General features: G+C 37.4%; 1 protein-coding gene across 18 annotated transcripts in view; it reads right to left on the bottom strand.

The window, feature by feature from the left end:
• Nrxn1 (neurexin 1) overlaps nt 1–20,769 on the bottom strand; it is a 997,953-nt gene extending 977,184 nt beyond the window's left edge. For 16 of the 18 annotated variants that reach the window (XM_090336944.1, XM_090336946.1, XM_090336947.1 and 13 more), the window contains exon 1: nt 19,910–20,768. In XM_090336944.1, coding sequence (XP_090193070.1) covers nt 19,910–20,708 — 799 coding nt within the window. In that variant the 5' untranslated portion in view covers nt 20,709–20,768. Of the gene's footprint in view, nt 1–19,909 lie in introns of all 18 variants that reach the window. The other 2 variants (XM_090336957.1, XM_090336958.1) reach the window with 1 other exon arrangement.
• Nucleotides 20,770–21,065: the final 296 nt, after the last annotated feature.

Here is a 21,065-nt window from a genome sequence, read left to right as displayed (position 1 = left end):
CTTGTTCCCATAGATGCTCATAAACAAGGACATACTAAAGCCACTAGCACAACGATATTCATTGCATCATTATTTACCATAGCTAAGATATGGAACCAATCCAGATGCCCTTCAGTAGATAAACAGATCGAGAAAATGTGGTACTTGTACACAATGGAATTCTATGTTTCCATCAGAAAGAATAACATCACCCCATTTGTAAGGGAAGGGAAAAATATTAAGTGACATAAGCCAGACCCAAAGAAACATAGACTCCATGGTTTCCCTTTAGGACACTTCTAGGATTCTCGTTGCAGAGGATCACAATAGCTAATAAGCTGTGTACATATGGACATTTAGGATGAGACTAAGCAAAATGAGCCCTTTTTTTCTTGGAAAAAAAGTATTAAAAGTGTTTGAACTCAAGGGCTTTTTTTATATAAGCAGATACTTTACTACAGAAGACATTCCCAACTCTTTCAGCTATAGTTGTTTTTCAGATAGAATCACCTGTTTTGTGTGGGGCTGGCTTGGGGTCCTGAAGCTCTATGTTCCTGTCTACCTGTCACATGAGCTACATGCCATCACTGTCTCATCTTTTTGATGACATGTGATTTTGCTCAATTTTATCCTGGACTGGCTTTGAATTGTGATCCTCCTGATCTTCAGTAGCTGAAAACATTTGTGAAACACTCCACTCCACCAAAATCTCAACTTAAGAATTGGTCTATTTAATGGGTGAGTATTTACCTGGAAGATTGGCTTATTTGCCTTTGTGATTCCCTGAACATGGGGCAATGATAGTAAATAGTAATTCGTATCTATCAGAGGGATGGGAAGAAGGGAAAGAGAAAGGGAGGGAGGGAGGAAAAGGAAAGAGGAGGGGGGAGGGTAGGTGAAGCTGTGAAAAACAGTAGATTAAGTCTCTTTTCAACTGTTACGAAACATGACTTAATTTTCAGAAATGGAATAGCATTACTCTGTAGCTTCAGCACTGGTGTACAGAGATGTTGTGGCTCTTCTTTCTTCTCTACTTGCCATTTCAACTGTCATCTTTGTGGCCCACTAGAGCTTTCTTTTAAGAAACCTGCTGAAAACCAATTTTAGTAATCGTGTTCCTCAGTGTATGCTTTCATTTTATCTTGGAAGATGTTCAACACTTGAGTTTCTTTGTTTTTGTTTTGGCTTTGGTTTTTAAATAAAAAGGTAAAGAAACAGCCCTTTAGCAAGGTTTCTGGCGATGGAGTCAAGAAAGTAGGGTTTAGGGGATGGCTGACCTTCCAAAGAAAAGTCCCTAGAAAACAAGCTGGTGTTCATGCACCTGCCATGAACAAAGCCTTACAAAAATGACAAGATGAATAAACAGATTCTAGGTAGGAAAACAAAAGAAACACACGAGCCTAACAGAGACAAATATTTGCTTCCAATAAAGGTCATTACTGTTTTTGGTTACCCCTCATTACCTCCACTCTCTCTATTGTCAGCATTTTGTTTAGACAATTCATCAACATGACCAATATTATTACATAACAAGCTAGGAATAATTTTAACTTATGAAGATTTAGACTATAATAAGATTTTACAATAGAAAATGGTTAATGAAAGAAGGGTTACAACATTTTTCTGTAATTTTTTCCTTCACTATTAGGTTTATTTGTTGCTGTTTCCATTATTTTATTTCTATTACTCTTAATTTTATATGTTAAATTTATATTTTAATTTTGATGTGGACTATTACTTTAAAGTCAGGAAAATGCAAATGGCCACAAGATCTACTTGTGTTTCCATTTCATCATTTGGAATAAATGGAAAGTTTGTGAAGACGCATGAAAATAGACCAAAGAAAGGAGAAAAGTATAAAGGGAAATGAGTTTTAGAATATATTGAAAATTTATGAATGAATTTTGACCAAGAAACTAACAACATGTAAGCAGTCACTAAAGTATGCATGTCTGGATAAAAATATAGTTGTTGACAAAAATATTTTGATTTTTTTTGCTGAATTTCTAAAAATGATGACTATATTTTTTGTTTGGTTTCTAGATGTGATGCATGCCAATAATTCTTAGAGTTTGTCATCTGTTGTTGATCACGCAAAAAAAGAAAACAAACCTCTGTCCTTGTCTCAGTTGGTTTACTGCTTCTTAGAGGCAATTATCTGCCCATCCAAAATTTACCTCTTAACCTATGGAAGTCTGATTCCTTTATTGTGCCTTATTCGTCTAATTTTGCTCCATGCTTGAGCAGTAAATTCCAAATCCCTTAACATAGCTTACAAATAAGAATTTCAAAGTTTATGCTTCCAGTTTGCATTTAAATGTGTTTCACTGTCTTTCCTCTGTGTATCACAACCACTAAACTCTTCAATTCTTCCAAAAAGATCTCTCATGGCATACTTTTCTATCTTGTTTGGTTCCCTTAGCTGACTCTGATTCATATGCAATTCTCACAACTCTCCTACACTCTGAGAAGAGTCATCTGAGAGTTAAGCCTACATCGCATAAGCCTTATAATCACATAGTGAACCTTCTCAATATCAATATTCTCCTGTATAATTAAAAATTGCAAATAGGCACTGAGCTGACCATCTGATCATAGATATGTTTCTGGTGTCTAAGCTTAATGCATTCATATAGGGAATAAGATCTCATGAATGTGGAGAATTGTCTTTCTAGTGAATCAGATATGCTTTATGATCTCCTGAACTACTGTTCTCGGTTCTTTTCATCCTAGAATTCTACTTTTTTCACACCATTATTATAAAGTCCATATAAATTATAATTTTCTATAAACCAGAATACAGAAATGGTAGTCAATGAGAAAAATCATTCCTGAATAAATTCTGCAATATATAATTGGGAGTTTTGAAGCTGGGAGCTGATGGGTCACAACTGTAGTTCTAGATATGCTTGAGGTCTCAGTTCAAAACCAGCCCAGATAGAAAAGTCTGTGAGATTCTTAAGTCAAATTAACCACCAGAAAACTGGAAATGATGCTGAGGCTCAAAGTGGTAGTGCACAAGCCTTGAACAAAAGAGCTCAAGGACAGCACCTAGGCCCATAGTTTAAGCCTCATGGTATACAAAAATAAATTAATAGGAATTTTTGAAATCTTTGGGATAAAAATATTTGCTCTTCACCATAATTTGAGGGTTTTTTTTAAAGAAAATTTGGTGATGTAATATAGAAACCATACATACATATTCCTTTGTATGAGAATGAGTCTGTTATGAAATTAGGCTCCATTGTTAAAATAAGCTACTTGAAAATGTTTAATGCTTTAAAAAAATCTATGAACAATAAGGATATAAGTATTATATATTTTATCCACTTCTCTTTTTGTGTTTTGTAATACGTTTTTCTTCATCTTAATTAAGTACATTTGTGGTTTCTAACTTAATATTTCTTTGCAAATGAGAAAACTAACATTGATTAGTGAATGCTTTCCTGAAATATATATTTGTTACAAAGTTGAATAAATTCTGAGATATCACGCTCTCACAGAAGATATTTCCCCAAAATATGGACAAATCTGTAAGCAATGGTCTGCAAAGGATAAGAACAAATTTTCTGTAATTTTTTTAATGGACGACATTTTAGAAGCCATACTGTTTGAATGTTTCATAATGAAAAAAGAACCTTCACATAATGAAAGTCACAAAGTAAAACAATTATGAGAGAAGAAATAATAGATAAAAGAATATTTCTAAATCAGAAGTGACCAATCAGATGAGAAAAATAATAGCAGATAACAAAAGACCTCTGTATGTTGATTTATCTATAAAATTCTAATAAAGTTATTAAACAATATTTAGGAAATGCACCTTGAAAATTATTGGAAATATATCATTTCAATGCAAATGATATATTTTTTGTACATACCAAAAAAAAAATTGGGTTAAAAAAAAAAACCTGCAATAGCCAGACGTGGTGGCTCACACCTGTAATCCTAGCTACTGAGGAAGCTGAGACCTGAGGATCAAGGTTCAAAGCCAGCCAGGGCACAAAAGAACCTGAGACTCTTATCTCCAATTAACCTCTAGAAAACAGGAAATGGGGCTTAGCTCAAGGGTAGTGTGTTAGCCTTGAGCTGAAGAGCTCAGGGACAATGCCCAGGCCAGAGGTAGAGTGGTAGCCTGTAGCTGTAGAGCTCAGGGACAGCTCCCAGGTAGAGTTCAAGTCACATGACCCCCCCCCCCCACAAAACCTAACAAAAATCCCACAATCTCCAAGTCAAGAAAACAAGCATGTTTCATAGTAGTTGAAATACAAAGAAGGAATTATCTCCTGATCTTGGTTACATATGGCTTCACAAAACCTACCTAAATGATTCCAAAAGGTGATAGTAGACTCAAGAAAGAAAAAAACATGGAGGAAAATATTTTTTTGGTGGGTCATGGGGCTTGAACTAGGCCTGGGCACTATCCCTGAGTTCTTCATCCCAAGGCTACTGCCCTACCCTTGAGCCAAGCCTCGTTTCCCACTTTCTGGAGATTAATTGGAGATAAAAGTTTCAGGTACTTTGGTGCCTGGGCTGGCTTTGAACCTTGATCCTCAGATCTCAGCCTCCTGAGTAGCTAGAATTACAGGTGTGAGCCACCAGTGCCTGACTCACATGGGGTTAAATATGAAAAACCATATTCAACAAATGCATACATAACAAATGCAAAATGATCAGGCAAATGCATCTACACATATTAATGAATGAATACAGATGAGTTATGCTCATAGTGTAGGCAAGCTGGTTGAGCCTAAAACAATTTTTCAAAATGAAAGGAACAGAGGTGAATTATTCAGCTTAGTCATCCATTTGCAATTTTCAATGGAAAATTGCATTGTCAGTTTCCATTATGCCTGTACAAATTTAAGCAAATTAAAGTCAACTAAGTAATTATTGATAGTATACACATGTATGAAGCAAAGCAGGAAAGTCTGTCAGTCATTTGGAACTTCTCATATGTTTCTAGAATTTTCGTTAGGGAGAGGAGGCCTTATAAGAATAATATATTTTATTATGAAATAAATTTGAGACAGAGCATTGACCCACTCAACCATCCCTTTGATTTGGGGTAAGATGGGTGATTATGGGGAGGGCAGGAATGGATTATAAATGGAGCATTAGCATGACTCATTTGGCTGAATGAAAACATTGCCACTAGTTCCAGAGCATAATTCTCATTAGTATCCCTTCATTAATTACCAAGAGAATAATCATTCAACCTGGGAAATATGTCTGAATCAATTTTATTTCATATTTTTGGAGGACTGGGGATTGAATCCAGGGTCTTGTGCAGGATAGGCAAATTATCCACAACTGAGCAACAGCCATCAGTCCCTGCGCTCAAGTTTGAAGAAGGTGACAAATACTGGTTATAAAAAAAAAACCTCTGTAATTCTATTTCATAGTATTGTTTCAGAGTATATCTAGTAAGGTTTATGCCATATTTTCCGTTCTGACTATATGAACATTGTTATTTCTAAACAGAATATTTAATGTACCATGATAATACGAATCCTTGGAAAATCATATAATGGCCTCAGCTTGTAAAATGGACTATGAGTTTGACATTTCAAAATTTTTCACAGAAAAATCCCACAAGATGGAGTGTTACTGACTTTTTTGTCAGAATTGTATTGTACTTGTAAAAAAAATTCTTGCAGCCATTTAGTAGACTTGTTCTTCACTCACTTTATTGGAAAAGAGATGTTTATTTTTTATATATGATTTCCCTTTTGAATAACTATATAAACAGGTTTGTGTTTGCATATATGTGAGTGTGGATTTACAATATATTTTATTAAAACAAATCAGTTTCTGTATGTACATCCCGCTTACTATATGTAGTGAGGCATTGTCTATGATCTAGTTAATGAATTTCAATATGCAAAGAGCACCAGAATTAACATATTTGGAAAACTTGCATAGATAATTCTGGGTTAAAAAAAATTCTAGGGGGCTGTGAGTTTAGCCTAATGGTAGAGTGTTTGCCTAGCATACACGAAGACCCAGGTTCGATTCCTCCGTACCACATACATAGAAAAAAAAAAGCCAGAAATGGTGCTGTGGTTCAAGTGGTAGAGCTATAGCCTTGGGAAAACCCAAGGATATTGCTCAAGCCCTGAGCCCAAGCCCAGGACTTGCCAAAAAAAAAAAAATTCTAGGAAGCAAGTCACTTCTTAATTAAATAATTCTCTTTAGTGACTGCTTAATTACTGTCTTAAAGTATATACCTTCTTAAAATTTCATAGCTATGCTGAAAAAATAAGACATATTTACTTATTGAGATCAAGCTTCTTTATAAGTATCTAAGGGAAAATTGAACTCCTTTAATAGCTGATTCTTTGATGTTTGACTTTTAGCATTAATACTATTTCTTCTTAATATCTAAAGTTAATTAGACTTACTAATGAAACTACTAATGAGTCAGACTCTGTTATCTCTTATGTACGTTACAGACATAAGTGCTCTGCTCATGACTTTGAATGAAGTGAAGGAGTAGGTAGGATGATAGTTACCCTGATAAAATGTATTGAGTGGGCAACCGTACCATACCAGCATTGGCTCTGCAGGAGAACCAGAGGTCAGAATGAGGATAGTATTATTGAGGACACATAGACCTTCTAGAAGGATCTCAACAAAGACTCAACAAAAAGCACTAAGTACACTCAGAACAGAACCAGAAAGGGACCCAGGACATATATATACAAATGTTGTTCAAAGTATATAAAACAATTGGCTTTCATCACAGATTATTTTTATTGGGGAAAACAATAAGAAATGAAATTGGACCACTTAGAAAACCAACGTAAGCAAGTACGTACATGATATTTTAAGAACGAATGATGGAAGAGAGTAAAGATGATCCATGTATATCATATGTATATATAGAAAAATCACAGTGAAATATCTTCATGTAATTAATAAATGCTAATGAACATTCTTTAAAAAAAAGAGAGACTGTGTGCTTTCTTCTTTTTCCAAAGGAGAAATACAATTTTTCTTTTTTTTGCCGGTCCTGGGCTTGAGCTCAGGGCCTAAGCACTGTCCTTGGACTTTCTCAAGTCTAGAGCTCTACCACTTCTGGCTTTTTTCTATGTATGTGGTACTGAGGAATCGAACCCAGGTCTTCGCGCATGCTAGGCAAAGATTCTACCACTAGGCCAAACTCTCAGCCCGAGAAATATGATTTTTAAAGCATCCAAATGAGTGGGAAAGGATGGATGGGAAGCAGGCACAATGTCCAAGTCTAGGAAAGATACTATCCCCACAAGCTTGCTAGACCATAGTTTGATCCGAACACAGGATACTATCAAGAGAAGTGAGGGGACTCAGTCTCTGAAAACGTGACCAATCCCTTCATCTTCCACCTGTGATAGTGCCAGTCAACTCATCTTTCTGACAGCCTTGACTATACTGCATTAAAATCATTGGGCAGCCCACCACACTAGACTATGAGTTCTTACAATTTATAGGATAAACATTCACCAAAACAAAAAAAAAGAGTCAACTTTTCAACTTTCTTTATTCCCTTTTGGGTTAAAAAATAAACTGTTTATTCGTTAATTCTATGTTTTCTCTACCCAGCCTCTGTAACCTTCTAATGGGTTACTACAAACTGTTTTCTTTTGATAGGAAAGAATCTGGTGATTAGAGTAATTTGAAATGATGGTGACTTAATTAAGAATGTAAAACAACCGATTAACTGTAATTTTTGAAAGGATCCATATGTTTCTAACCCTTCATTGGGCATTTCGCTGTATTTGCAGCTTTCAAAAACTAAAGCTAATTTTTGCTTCAACTGAGGATAAATGTCTAATAATATCACTAAGGGTACACATGTGCATCCCTATTATAGAATTCCTTATACAGTGACTAACAGTGAGTTTGATTCATATTTTTGGTGCCTGGCTAATTTAGACTGATGCTTAGGTTCAATCTCCTATTTGTGCTGCCAAATTTTCAGTCTATCAGTACTGAGAGCAGAAGTAAACACTGACCAAAAGTAAACATTTCATCTCCTAGTGTGTTACAGCTTCTTAATAAAACACTTTAAAAATTCGAATGAGGAGTTGCGAATGTTGTGCTAAACATTTTTAATTCCAACTTATGTGGAAGGCAGAGGCAGGAGAATCACGGTCTAAGGAAGGACTAGATAAGATGTGTGAGTTCATTTGAAGATTAAACGAAGGCAACAAGGGTTGGGAATGTAGCTCAGGATGCAGAACACTAGCTTAACCAGCAAGAGAGCAGGATAAGCAGGAAACACTGCAGCGGGGTCAAACATGGGGTTCCATTTCTTGTGTATACATCCAGTTTTGTCAGGAAACCAAACACATAACTATCCAGAAACACGCTGTTTTAATTTTGTGAGTAATTTGGATGTTGCTTTTGGTTTTATTTTCCTTATTTTGTCTTTAACTAAAAATAAAATTTCAACCCTCTCCTTTTCAGGCCTTGCCAGGAAGAATTTCTACAGTGCCAAAATCCCTTTCATCCAAAGCTCTGGTTTCCCAGAAGAATAATGGCAAAGGGCAGAAGAAGCTGAGGTCTGAGAGCTATCATTCACGAGGCTGCTGTGAGCCACAAGGCAGGTCCAGGTCCTCTCTTGAAAGAGGGCGATGGCAGTGTGTAGACACTAAACAGGTGCAGACATAGGCAGAAACTGTAACTGGACCTCGACCACATTCTAGGAAACATGAAACCAGGGCAGTCCACTGTGTAAATGAGGACAAGGGCAGCTGGCTCAGGGTAAATGTATGCACACAGGTGGACAGCCTGTCCAGAGTGGCTTTCCCATACATACCCTATGCAGCATCAAGGGAAGGCAGCTACAGGTCAGAGACTCTATAACATGCTTGAATTATGACTTCAGACAGTTGAAATAGTTTTTTTTCTTTCTCTTTCACAAGAGTTATTTTTTTTCAGAGCTGTTCAAATATGGTATACTGTTTTAAGCTGGAGTTTTATTTTTTCCCTTGTTTTCTCTTTATTATTTTTAAGAAGGAATCAACAAAGGAGCTCTTTGTTTCATTTCTTACTCAGGACTTGGGAGATTTTATGTGAAAAAAATTAAACTATGAATAATATACAAACTATATAACCAAAAATATATACTTCAAAGGTCATTTTACTTCACATGTATGCCCATGAAAAGTGAGACTTTTAGTAATATGTGACTGGCACATATTACTATGTGCCAGTAGCTATCAGTAAGCATCTTTAGGGACAGAGAATTGCCCACAACTTCCACTAGTCTGTTGTCACATTTATATTAGAAGTATAAGTGAATGCAGTTTTTCTCTTTCCTCAGGCCTAGCTCAACACTATTGTTGAAATCCATCTCCGTTGCCGGGTCCTCTGTGGGTCAGATTACCACTGCCAGTGTTCCTGAGCCCAAATTATTTTTGCTATTTCTAAGTTCATATTTTTCTCACCTTCTTTTCATTGCTTATCAAAGCAATGCTACCAAGGCCTTTTCTTCTACACAATTCTAGACAGTCACCAGTGACAGACTTCTTTTTTTTTAAGACATGAGATTATTATCAGTTAAGAATATAAGAAGCTACAGTAGATGCAGTGTCTGAGCTATATCGGCAAGTCAGAAGAAGACAAGAAGGGGAGGCGAGGAGACAGTGGAATGTAGCAATTCTGCTGAGGATACACATATGAGGACAAGTGATGCTGCTCTGGAAACCAGCCTCAGGAAGGGCACCTATCACCTAAGGTGGTAGAAGATGAAGTAAACTGAGGAAGAAGACTACTAGAAGGAGGCTGAAGGTCAGACCAGTTGTACAGAAAGGAGATGACCATGGGTATCTCTCAATGGAGACAGTACTCTTTCTCTCTGCCAGATAAAGGTAATTCAAGAGGTTCCTAACCACATGGTTATCATTTCCTCTGAAGACGTAACAAGAAGAAATTGATGTCAGCAGAAAAAGGATTTTCATTACAATGAAGGAAGAAATTATACTTAGGCAAAGCCACCCAAGAGTTAAAAGAAGCTCTGAGAAAGGAATCAATATGAAATTGAGTTTTTTTAGATGAAAGGTTATCCAGAAATTATTCCAGGAACTTTACCTACATCTCTACTTTCATGAAGGAAGTTAATGTACCATAGAGTAGACTATATAATCCATGAAGTATCAAACAGGGAAAAGAAAGCCCTGATAGTTTCTTGAATCCAGTAATAAACATGGGATAGAAAAAATTGATTATTATTTTAAGTCTACTACTTTACTTTAAATAAAGGTTGAAGAAAACGGAAGAAGAGTAAAATCAATTAAAAAATCACATGTATGATATTGAGTATGGGTTATAAACTTACATATTACTCTATCCGATATAACATGAGTACTCAAAAGTTCTCATGATATTCTCAACAGTTGGTGGAAAAGAGGTTTTAAGAATATGTATATCTGTCTATCTACAACATAGCTAGTAATAGATAGGGATTTATCCATATTGATATGGTTGATAGATATGAATCTATCCATATAAATATGGATATATCCAAATATATCTTCCCAAACGGTCTTTACTTATTTTGTGCTCATGGGAACTTAGTAAATAAATTTAAATTTCTAGTTACCTGTGAAGGAAAAATTTAAATGCTTCATTGTTTTGGTTGTTTTCCACATAGCTCCCAGGAACATTTAGGTTAATACTGATAAATGAAAAAACTATAATTTCTAAAGTCATGTATGATCACAAAAAACTTAAGATGGACATCAGTTTTCTAGTGTGTTCTATTGGGCAAAGTAATGCATAGACTATTTATTTATTTATTTATTTATTTTTGCCAGTCCTGGGCTTGAGCTCAGGGCTTGAGCACTGTCCTTGGACTTTCTCAAGGCTAGAGCTCTACCACTTGAGCCTCAGCACCACTTCCGGCTTTTTTCTATGTACGTGGTACCAAGGAATCGAACCCGGGTCTTCATGCATGCTAGGCAAGCACTTTAACCACTAGGCCAAACTCCCGGCCCTGCATAGACTATTTATATAATAAAGTTGGTTTGAATAATATTTAAGCCAATATAGACTTCTGATGAGTTTACATGATTGTAACTACTAAAAAAAAATCCTTGGTTGAATTGTGGCCTGGGCTTATGCATTTCATGTTTGTCTCTCTCTCCATGTATATAGATTCACATATAATAAACTGATCCTTTCTTTCTTCCTTTCTTTTCTCCTTTCCTTTCTTTCTTTTTTCTTTCTTTTTCCCTCCTTCCTTCCTTCCTTCCTTCCTTTCTTTCTTATTTTCTTTCTTTCTTTTCTTCTTTCTTTCCTTTGGTTGGCTATGATCAAATTCAGGGCCCAGGTGCTGTCTCTAAACATTTTATTTAGGGCTGGCACCCTAGATTTGAGCCATAGTTGCACTTCCTGCTTTTTGGTGGTTAATTGGAGATAAGATTCTAATGTATTCTCAGGCCCAAATTGGCTTCAAACCACAATCCTCAAATCTCAGACTCCTGGGTAGCTAGGATTACAGGTGTACACCAACTGTCCACAAGACCTGTCTCATTGTTTTTAGGAAAACATCTCAAGACTTCATTTCACAGAAACTTGACCCTATTTTTTAATAGTCATTATAAGTGTATTATATTACACAATTAATTATTCATTCACGTAGTGAAATGCTTGAAGTTCCTGTTTTATAATGTGTTGAATTCAGCAAACTAATCACTTAATACTTAAGCATCATCACATATAATTTTTTAAAATTTATTTTTATTTTGATCAGTCCTAGGGCTTGAACTCAGGGCCTGAGCACTGTTCCTGGAATTTTCTCAAGGCTAGAGCTCTACAACTTGAGCCACAGCACCACTTCCAGCTTTTTCTATGTATGTGATACCGAGGAATTAAACCCTGGTCTTTGTACATTCTGGGCAAGCACTCTACACTAAGCCAAACTCCCAGCCCCACAAATAATTTTAAATAAATAATTATGTTATTTTTATGGAGAGAGAATCAATTTTGCACTGGAAGGAAGAAGCTGAAGGTGAGAATAGTATCTCCCACATGGTAGCTGTAGTTACATGCTGCCATGCCAGCTATTTCCCCAAGGGAAGTCCACACCTGCTTAATTATGGTCATCATATAGACTTAGAAGAAAAACAGGAATCTAACTTGCCTTTGCCCCTGCTGGACTTCATTCTGCTTGATGTAGCATCACTGGGGTCACACTTAAGCTAAGATGATACCACAGACAGGGCCAGGCTCCTACTTCCTGAGCCCTGATCAATGAAGCTCCCTCATGGATCCACACAGAATTCATTCTGCTTATAATGAAACACAGGAAGCCCCTCCTGATGTTAGAATATACATTGAGGAAGCAACTGTCCCTTTTGGGAATCCTCTAACTTTTGGAACCCCTGGTTCTCTTCTGGAAACTACTTCCTTTCTGGAAGTGCCATATAAGGTAATATTTGTTCCCATAGTGTGATGTCTGTTTTCTAACACCAGTCCAGATATTTCTGAGTATAAGTAAGTAGACAAGAGCCAAGGTCAGCAATTCAGACTTGTTTTCCTCCCACTTTTTTCTAATAATAGTTTCTCAACAAAAAAAAATCCCAAAAGCTGCTTGGAGAAATCATCTTTCTAACTCTTAAGCACTACTTCAAATTCAGTTTTAGTACTGGGAAGCTAAACTCACTTAAAGAAACAAACTCACTGTTTTCTCATTATGTAATTTCAATTAAGTGTCCACTGTACCATCATCTATATCTTCAGAGAAACCATGTTGCGACTCAGCAACTCTTGGTGTCTGTTTATGTCCTTGCGTTTGTGCTAAGTTTTTACATTTGTGCTGAATCACCACAGACTTTCATATTTGCAATTATTTTATCCCACAAACACTGAAATGAGTGGAAATTTTGTGCAACTGAATTCATGAAAATGAAGTCTTTTTACTCAAAAGAGAAAATGTAGCTGTGATATTCTTAAGGAACAATATATGGGGTGGGGTGGGGCTTTACTTCTAGTTAGAACAGAGTAGAAGCAACCCATTAAGCACCCCATGAATAGAAAGTACAATAAAGGAAGTAAATCAGGAAACCTTGTAGAAATGAAGTGTGAACAGTTCTAACAAGCTGTGTTCTGTTTTCTTTAGTATCATGACATTAGGAAGTGGCACTAAATTTAAGATTCTGCACAATCCTCAAATCTGAAGGTTTTATTTTAAGTCAGCTATGTAAATTAGCACTGAGTTGACAAATACAGAACAAATTCCTAGCATCCATTAACTGTCTGATAGGTGAGCACACAGGCTAAGTCATGCGATGGTCAGGGATGCCTGCTGCAATTCTGAACACGCTTGCCTTACCTTCCAGCTCTGTGTGACTCTTGTCAAATGCGATTTTCTAACATACAATTGTCTCATCATCAAACTGGGGCTTTTACACCGTCCATCTAATAAAGCTGTTAAAGGCACCAGTAAAGTAAGATAGGCAAACTAAAGTATAAAATTCTTTTAATTCGGCAAAATTAGTAATTGAATTGTAATTGAATATCAAGGAATGTGATTATTAGCAGGGTGATTTCAAGTTGTACTAAAATTTTAGAGGTTGCTATGTTGTGATTAAAAAGAATCAGCAAGTGTATTTGTTGAATAATTTATAATATTGTGGAAATATCAGTTATTTTCTCCATAAATATTTTCTCAATAGGTGGAAATCTAAAATAAGAACTTACACTGTATGACTAAACATTGTAAAGACATTATATTTAAATTCAAAATTTGTATCAACTTTAAAACTCTTTATTAACTCTTTTATGTGTATCTGAGTATGTTTGTTCTATGTAATGATAATGAAATTTGTTGTCACAAATATTTGGTGTTTTTGCCTAAAAGTATCAATATGGATTCCCATTGACATTAACTTGTAGATAAACTTTGAAATATATTTTGTGAGTATACTGATATTCACTGAGAACAATTTTAATTTAAAAGAATTTTTTAAGTTGAGATAATGCATATATACACTAAACTATATTTTATATATATAGGTCAGTGTACCTTGAACTACATTCAAGGTTCAATCTGTGTCCTCTGCTAGTCACTATCATGGAAATAAGACCTATTTCAGATAGAGAATAACTAATCATCAAATGAGATAAGGCTCTTTCTTGTTTTCATTTTTGTTTTCAATTTCTGGTATTGAACACAATACCAGTAAGTGCTGTACACTAAGTTTTATCCTCATACCAATGATACTTTATAAGCAAATAAGATAGAGAAAATTAAGTACAGTATTAGGATGAAACACAGGCAATCTATGAGGAGCAAAAGGCAGTTTTTATAAATACCTCTGTATTAAATACCTCTCAATCATAAAATCAGCATGTGGAATTTTCAAATATGTGTTAAGTCAGTTAGACCTGATTTACAACAGAATAGTTCTAAAGGCTTATTGCCTTTGTTATTTCCTTCCTTTTCCTTTCTAGGCTGAACATGTAGGGGCAGTTCAAGAATCATAATTACATTAGAATTTAGATAACAAAGAAAAAGTTTTACAGTTGAGTTTTGCTTGAAAGTACCTTAAAGGAAATGTTATCACTGATAATAGTCTTAGTGATATAACAATAGAAACAATAAGCTGACAATTACCAAGTGCTTATTGTCATCCAGGTGGTATACTTAGCATCAATCTCTGTTGTTTTAAGTGCCCAAAATGGTACATTCTATTTTATGCCAGTTTCACAGATAAAACTGAAGAACACAAAATTTGAGTTTGCTCACTTGTCATCTTTGGGCAGTCAGAGCATATTTAATTTAGTGAGTATACTACAATTGTTCCTCAAAAGAGGAAGAACAGAATCCTTAAATAAAGAATATATTATGTGCAATTTGTGGACTTCCAGAAGGATAATTAGGTTTAGTTTATTCCAATCAAGAGAAGTTTTTAAAATAGGAGACAGCCACTTATGCTTCTCATTATCATATATCAATCTCTTCCCAGAATTTTCCATTAAATTTAAAACTATTAGTGGGTTTCTCTATCATATTTAATATTTTTTTCAATATAGGTGATCAAGCCTTTCTTATCCTACAAAACACCAATTCATTTTTTCGAGTATCCACTTATGTAACTACTTAATATTTTACTAGATTTATGAAGCTTTTTAAGTAAATATATATAATTTTCTTCCATTGTAGTTGTGAAATATTGCCTTAAATGACATATATGTATGTGTATGTACATATATGCATGTATATATTCATATATCTATGCAATTATGTATTTATGTGTATATATACATACATATACACACACATAGAGATTGGGTTTAATTTTAATGGACACAGAATAAACTGTAATAGTTCTTCTGAGGTTCCTAGGCTTCTGACCTGTATAAATAGCATATTCTAGAGAAGCCACAAGACAATCCACTGAGTTTCGACCATGAAATCTTCATAGGTGAAATCAAAGGCTCCAAACAATGAATGACTATAAATTTCTATGGCTAACTAAACCTGCAAAGATTTATACTTCTCTTTCTTTAATAAAGAATCCTGATATGAAAGATTCTTTCCCCATAAGTTTTCCTTAACTTCACTCTATAGCTCACAGTGGGTGCTTAACAAATGTTGTTGACTGACAAACAGAAATAATATTTTTTCTCTTACTTTGTCACTTTTCCATCTGTTTTCTGCACAATAACCAGAGTGACATTAGTAAAATATGAATTTCATTGGATACTTAGCATTCCTTTCCTGTCACTTGCAAAGTAAAGGTTGAAACTTTGCTGTAATCTATAAAATCCAGTTTGATCTTCCTCCAGTCCTGTTTTGATAGGGTTTAAGAAATTCATGTCCATTGATCTTCACTCAGAAGCATGAACAAGCTGTGCCAGCACCAGTAAAGTGCTGTATATTTCTGACTTTTACCTAGTTCAAATTTCTCCTCCATCCTTTTCTGCTCTATACAAATTTCAAAGTCATACTCCAGACAAACCTTCTTGGTTTAGGTCCTCTCAGTCTTATAAATTTTCTCATTCCCATGAAGCTATTCTATTAAGGTAAATCTCTATTATTAAGGCAATAATGATGTCTCTTCTCACTACCAGTTTAAGTCTTTAAGCACAAGAAGTTTTTCTAAATGCAATTACAATAGTATTGCTTTAAACCAAATTTTTGGCATCAAGAAAGCATTTAATAGCTATTTATTGAATAAGGAAATGAATAAGTGAAGACCTGGGTGAATATGTTGACTATTTGTTCACATTAACAAAGTTATAGAAAGTAGAAATATCCATGATACTTATGATCATGTTTGGTCATATTAACATTAAAATTATCTAGCAGGAAATTTCAATTCATAATCCTAAAATATGGGACTTGAATGTGGGGTTTGTTAAAAAATATGATTTAATTTCTTATTGCCCATTCTTTTATTTTTACCTTAAGGTTAGATGGCCATGGAATTTACTAATTCTTCCTAGCTACTAATTTTTACTAGGCACTTATTAAATGATAATGGCTTGGAAGCACTTAGATGAATTTTTGTCACTGAAAAAGCTATACACCCCATAAGCATCCATCACTCAAGAAAGATGACATTCTTAGAGAGTTGAGTTCTGACTCTACCTTTGGGTCAAAACTACAGCATTGCATAAATTATTTCTCTTTCAGCAGCCATTTTTATGTATTATTTTCCTCTTGAATAACACCTCAGCCAGAAAGAAAACATTTCAACCTGAAGGAGCTGGCAAAGGAATCCAGCAGACAAGATATTATAGGCCTTGGGACTAAGAATATTTGTGCTCTTAAGCAGGCTCTGCCACTTATGTAGCCATAACATATGGTTCTAGTGATGACTCACATAAGTTTGAAACAATTTTTTTAAAGACTGGTATGCTTGAACAAACAGAGCAAAGGTAAACCTAAATTCATACCTCGGAAACTCATAGGTGCAAAAGTTCTTTGAAGGCAATGGAAGTCAATAGATTCAGGGTGATCAAAACCAAGTGTATTCTGACTACATTCTCATTGCCCTTCCAGTCATTCTTGTTACATTTCAAATGTCAAGGCAAGTAAAGTAATATTCAACTTTTTAAATGAAGGTTCAAAATCTATTACAATTACCAGGAGAGATAATTTGCTTAATATTTGTTTGTCTAATTCTTTTCTGTAAATTTGATCTAGTGAGGGCATATTTTCTTGTTTTCTGTAAGATTGGGTTTATAGAGAATGTGGCACTTATAGTAAAACCTGGCTAGAGACAAGGTTCGTTTATATTTCACTTGAGTATAATTCATCTATCCCCAGCTTATCAATATGTGATCAGTGCTGGGAGAGGCATGCACTTCCAATTAATTATTCAATAGTCACTTGATACACACAGAAACAGAGGAAAATAGCAAAATGGAGCCAATCCTTCTGGGAGACAAACTATGCTTTTATCATCCCATTTCTGACATAATCAAAATAATCTAGTCTTTTGTTTTCCTTCCAGGACTAGTGGTGAGCTTTGTGCTGTGTTTTCAGCTCGGATTTTTCACAATGAATCAATTCTGCAGAGCAGTCTTCATGAATTTGCTTTCCTGTCTAATTTTTCTTGTGCATCAGGTAAAATGTTGTCCAAATATACATCTTCCTAAATCCTAAATAGTTTTTCATAAAGAAAAAAAACCAACTAACCATGTGTCAAAATAAAGTGAATTTCAGAAACATCTAATTTTGCTTTTCCTTAACATGACTTGTTCTATGCTTTCTCCACTTTTAACTGCTCCTCATTATGCATGATGCCTGGTTCTCTACATTAAAATGCATAGAAAAAAATTTAAAAATTCATTTAAGACACCTTCCCACACAGTACAAGCTGTCATTGTGTCATATTTGTTTCCTAATTTAAGAAAGGAAGTCATATTTCATTAAGTTGCCTTCTTTATCACTTAAAGTGGCAATAAGATACTGTACAACTATATTCATTTTTGTTTCTATAGAAAACAGTGCAAAGGTATGCAACCTCAACTTTTTCTGATAAAATCATCTTATGCATACATGAGAATTCTGATAGATTTGGTGGAAGAAAACGATATTCTGATTTATTTTTGCAGAGTTCAAGTATAAATTCCAATCCTAAATTCATGGAAATTTACTGGCAGTGCTAAAGTACACAATGGACCATGGAATATACAAGCATCTATAATTAAACTAAGTCTAATATTTCAAACAGAAACCTATATGAAGGAAGAACACAATGAAATAACCCTTTATTTCACCCTGTCCAATTGAATGAAGACTACACACCATTCCTAAGAACCTTTTTTTTTTCAAACCTAACTCCTTTTGCTATTTAAACAAATATTTTCAATTCTTATTTCTTTTAAAGTCAAGTGAGAGTGAACTGCCAAGTCTAATAAGATTTACAAATGGTAGTTCTCCTTAGCAGTGTCAGCAAAACTAACTATATAAATAAATAAAGCAAAGACATTACACAATAAAACAGCTGCACATACAGCTTTTGTCCCTACTGCTTTCAAAACCACATTTAATAATTCACCATTTCCCCCAGTTCAGCCACAAATGCCACTTATCTCTGGGTTCATTGCCTTGATTTGACCCAAAGACTATCTGTCTACTTCAATCTCTGACATTATGTCATCTGCTTGGTCCTTGATACAGTGATGTTTCCTCCTTTTCAGACTTCTCATTAACTCCTGTTCACCGGTTCCCCTGCATTCAGGGAACATTTCCTTTGGTCCTTGACTGATAACAAAACACACAGAGGAACTACATCGGAAACTCAATTACATGTAAAGGGATGAAAATAAAACTTGGGTATTGTTTTTGTGTTTAGTTCAATCTTGCTTCAAGCCTCAAGAATCCCAGAAATTTCAACTTGGCCTTCCACTACTCTGACAAATGTCATTAGCTGAATATCCTTGGGGGAGGGGGGAAAATCTCTCAGAATATCTCACATCCATTCTGTTTATTAGCCTACAGATGCTTCCCAGACCAGAAACATCTACATTATTTCTCTTCCAAAGGCATTTGTTGATCAAGAAATGTTATTTAATCTGTAGCATTTCTAAACATTAGCTGACCTGTCTCATGCTCCAGGAAACCACAGAAATCACATTTTGCCCCCCTTAAACATAACAAATGTTAGACTTGGACATAACCATGGAAACCAATATTATTTTCCCGCAAATCCTCCTGCTTCTGAAGAAAATCTTCACATTCCTTGTTCTCCTTCTACAACCCAGACAGACCAAGCCTTTCTGCTCCCTTTGAGGAAGCACTGCAGAGCCTAGGAACTCTGTCTTTCTCCATGCTTCACCCCAGTAACCATGTGGGTATTCTCAGCCATGACCCTGGAAAAACACCTCTCCTGCACTTCATCTTCCCCAAACACAGGGCCAACCTTTCAGATGCTTCTTGGCATCTGAAGGGTCGAAGCCTTGCGTATTAGAGACCTCGTGGTGGGGTGGGGTGGGGTGGTAGTAGAGAGGTCATTTAGGTGACCAGTGACCTTATGAAGGAACACAGGGAGCCAGCTGGCTAGGGGAGCCATTTCTACTCGCCACTGTTTAAGAAGGCAGTGAGGTTGATGAAAATTGCTTCCAGGAGGGGCAAACCCATATAAAAGAAGTGTGTGTGTGTGTGTGTGTGTGTGTGTGTGTGTGTGTGTGTGTGTGTGTGTGTGTGTGCATGCGCGCACACGTGTGGCGAGGGCGGGGTGCTCAAGCTGTGAAGGGAGGAGCCATGGAGAGCTGGAAAGGCAGAGTGGCCTGTCCCTCTAGGCAAACGATTACACACTGTCCAGTAAAAGAAAGAACCCCATGCATCAGCCTAGACCCGCTGCCTCTTCCTGCCACCCACCACCACTCTTCCCACTCCCCCCTCTCCCTGTCCCGGGTGTGGTGGTGGGGGGGGGGGTGAGCCCTGCCCAGGCTGAGAGTCCCAGAGATCAGGCGTCGGTCTTACCTTGGCTGCAGTCTTTGCCACGGAAGCCGGTCCTCGAGCAGTCACACACGGCCTGGTCGTCCACCACGGAACACACCCCTCCATTGAGGCACACCCCGCCCTCGCCCTCTTCGCCCGCCTCGCACGGGCTCAAGTCACCACCACCACCACCACCTCCACCACCGCTGCTGTAGGGCGGCTCGTCGTCCAGCTTCACCTCCCCGCTGTCCACAGGGAGGGCCTGGGAGGAGTTGACCCTCACGTCTCGGATCCAGCCTTTGAAGGGCTCCCGCTCCCTCACCGAGGCCAAGGTGAGCTTGAGCGCGGCTGCGCGCAGTTCCGGAGGCAGGCCACCGACGAAGAGGCCACTGAACACCGTCATGTCCCTGCGCTTGGATTTCACCTCCACCCACTTGGCCTCGGCCTGGTCGATGTAGAGCGTGGTGTTGCGGAACTGGCGACGGAGGCGCACGTGGTGCCAGGCGCCATCGTTGACGGGCGTGTCGGCCAGCAGGGTGGCGGGCTCGGCGCAGAAGATGGAGAAGCTGAGCTGCAGGCGCCCTCCTCGGGTCAGGATGAGCTCCAGGAAATCGCAGAAGCCCTCGTCGTCGAAGTAGAGCACCAGGCCCCGTGCGCTGCGCGTCTTCAGCTGGAAGCTCATCTCGCTCTCGCAGCAGGCGTTCCACTTGGGGAAGCGTGTCCACTGCCCCTCGGCCCCCGGGAACTCCAGCCCGCTGCCCAGCTCCGCCCAGCAGCCCAGGAGCAGCAACGAGAGGCAGAGGAGAACACAACCCCCACGTTGAAGAAGCGCCGTCCCCATGCTCGGAGCTGGGGGGCGGCGGGGGGCTGCCGGGGCCGACAGGGTCACAGCGATCCCAGACACCGTGATGAAGAAATGGCGGGGGGTGGCCCGCGAGGAAGGGAGGGGAGGGTGTGGGCAGAGGTGGCAGGGAGGCCACCCTCCCTGAGCTGTGCTTTGATTCTTCTTCTCTTCCAACAACCCCTCCCTCTTTCCCTAGAGTCTCCTCTGGACTGGAAAAGGGAGCCCCCCGAGGTACAGGGTCGCAACCGAACTTTTAAACCCAAGGGAGGATGCACCTTGGAGGGAACGTTTTGGGAAAACCAAATGGGTGGATGGGTGGCGGCGAAGACCTTCCCCGATGTCCTGGGCGAGCAG

Source organism: Megascapheus bottae, chromosome 7, assembly GCF_031878675.1.
Source record: "Megascapheus bottae isolate mThoBot1 chromosome 7, mThoBot2.hap1, whole genome shotgun sequence".
NCBI lineage: Eukaryota > Metazoa > Chordata > Mammalia > Rodentia > Geomyidae > Megascapheus > Megascapheus bottae.
The sequence above is the reverse complement of the archived record's forward strand: the minus strand, read 5'-3'. Positions and strand labels throughout refer to the sequence as shown.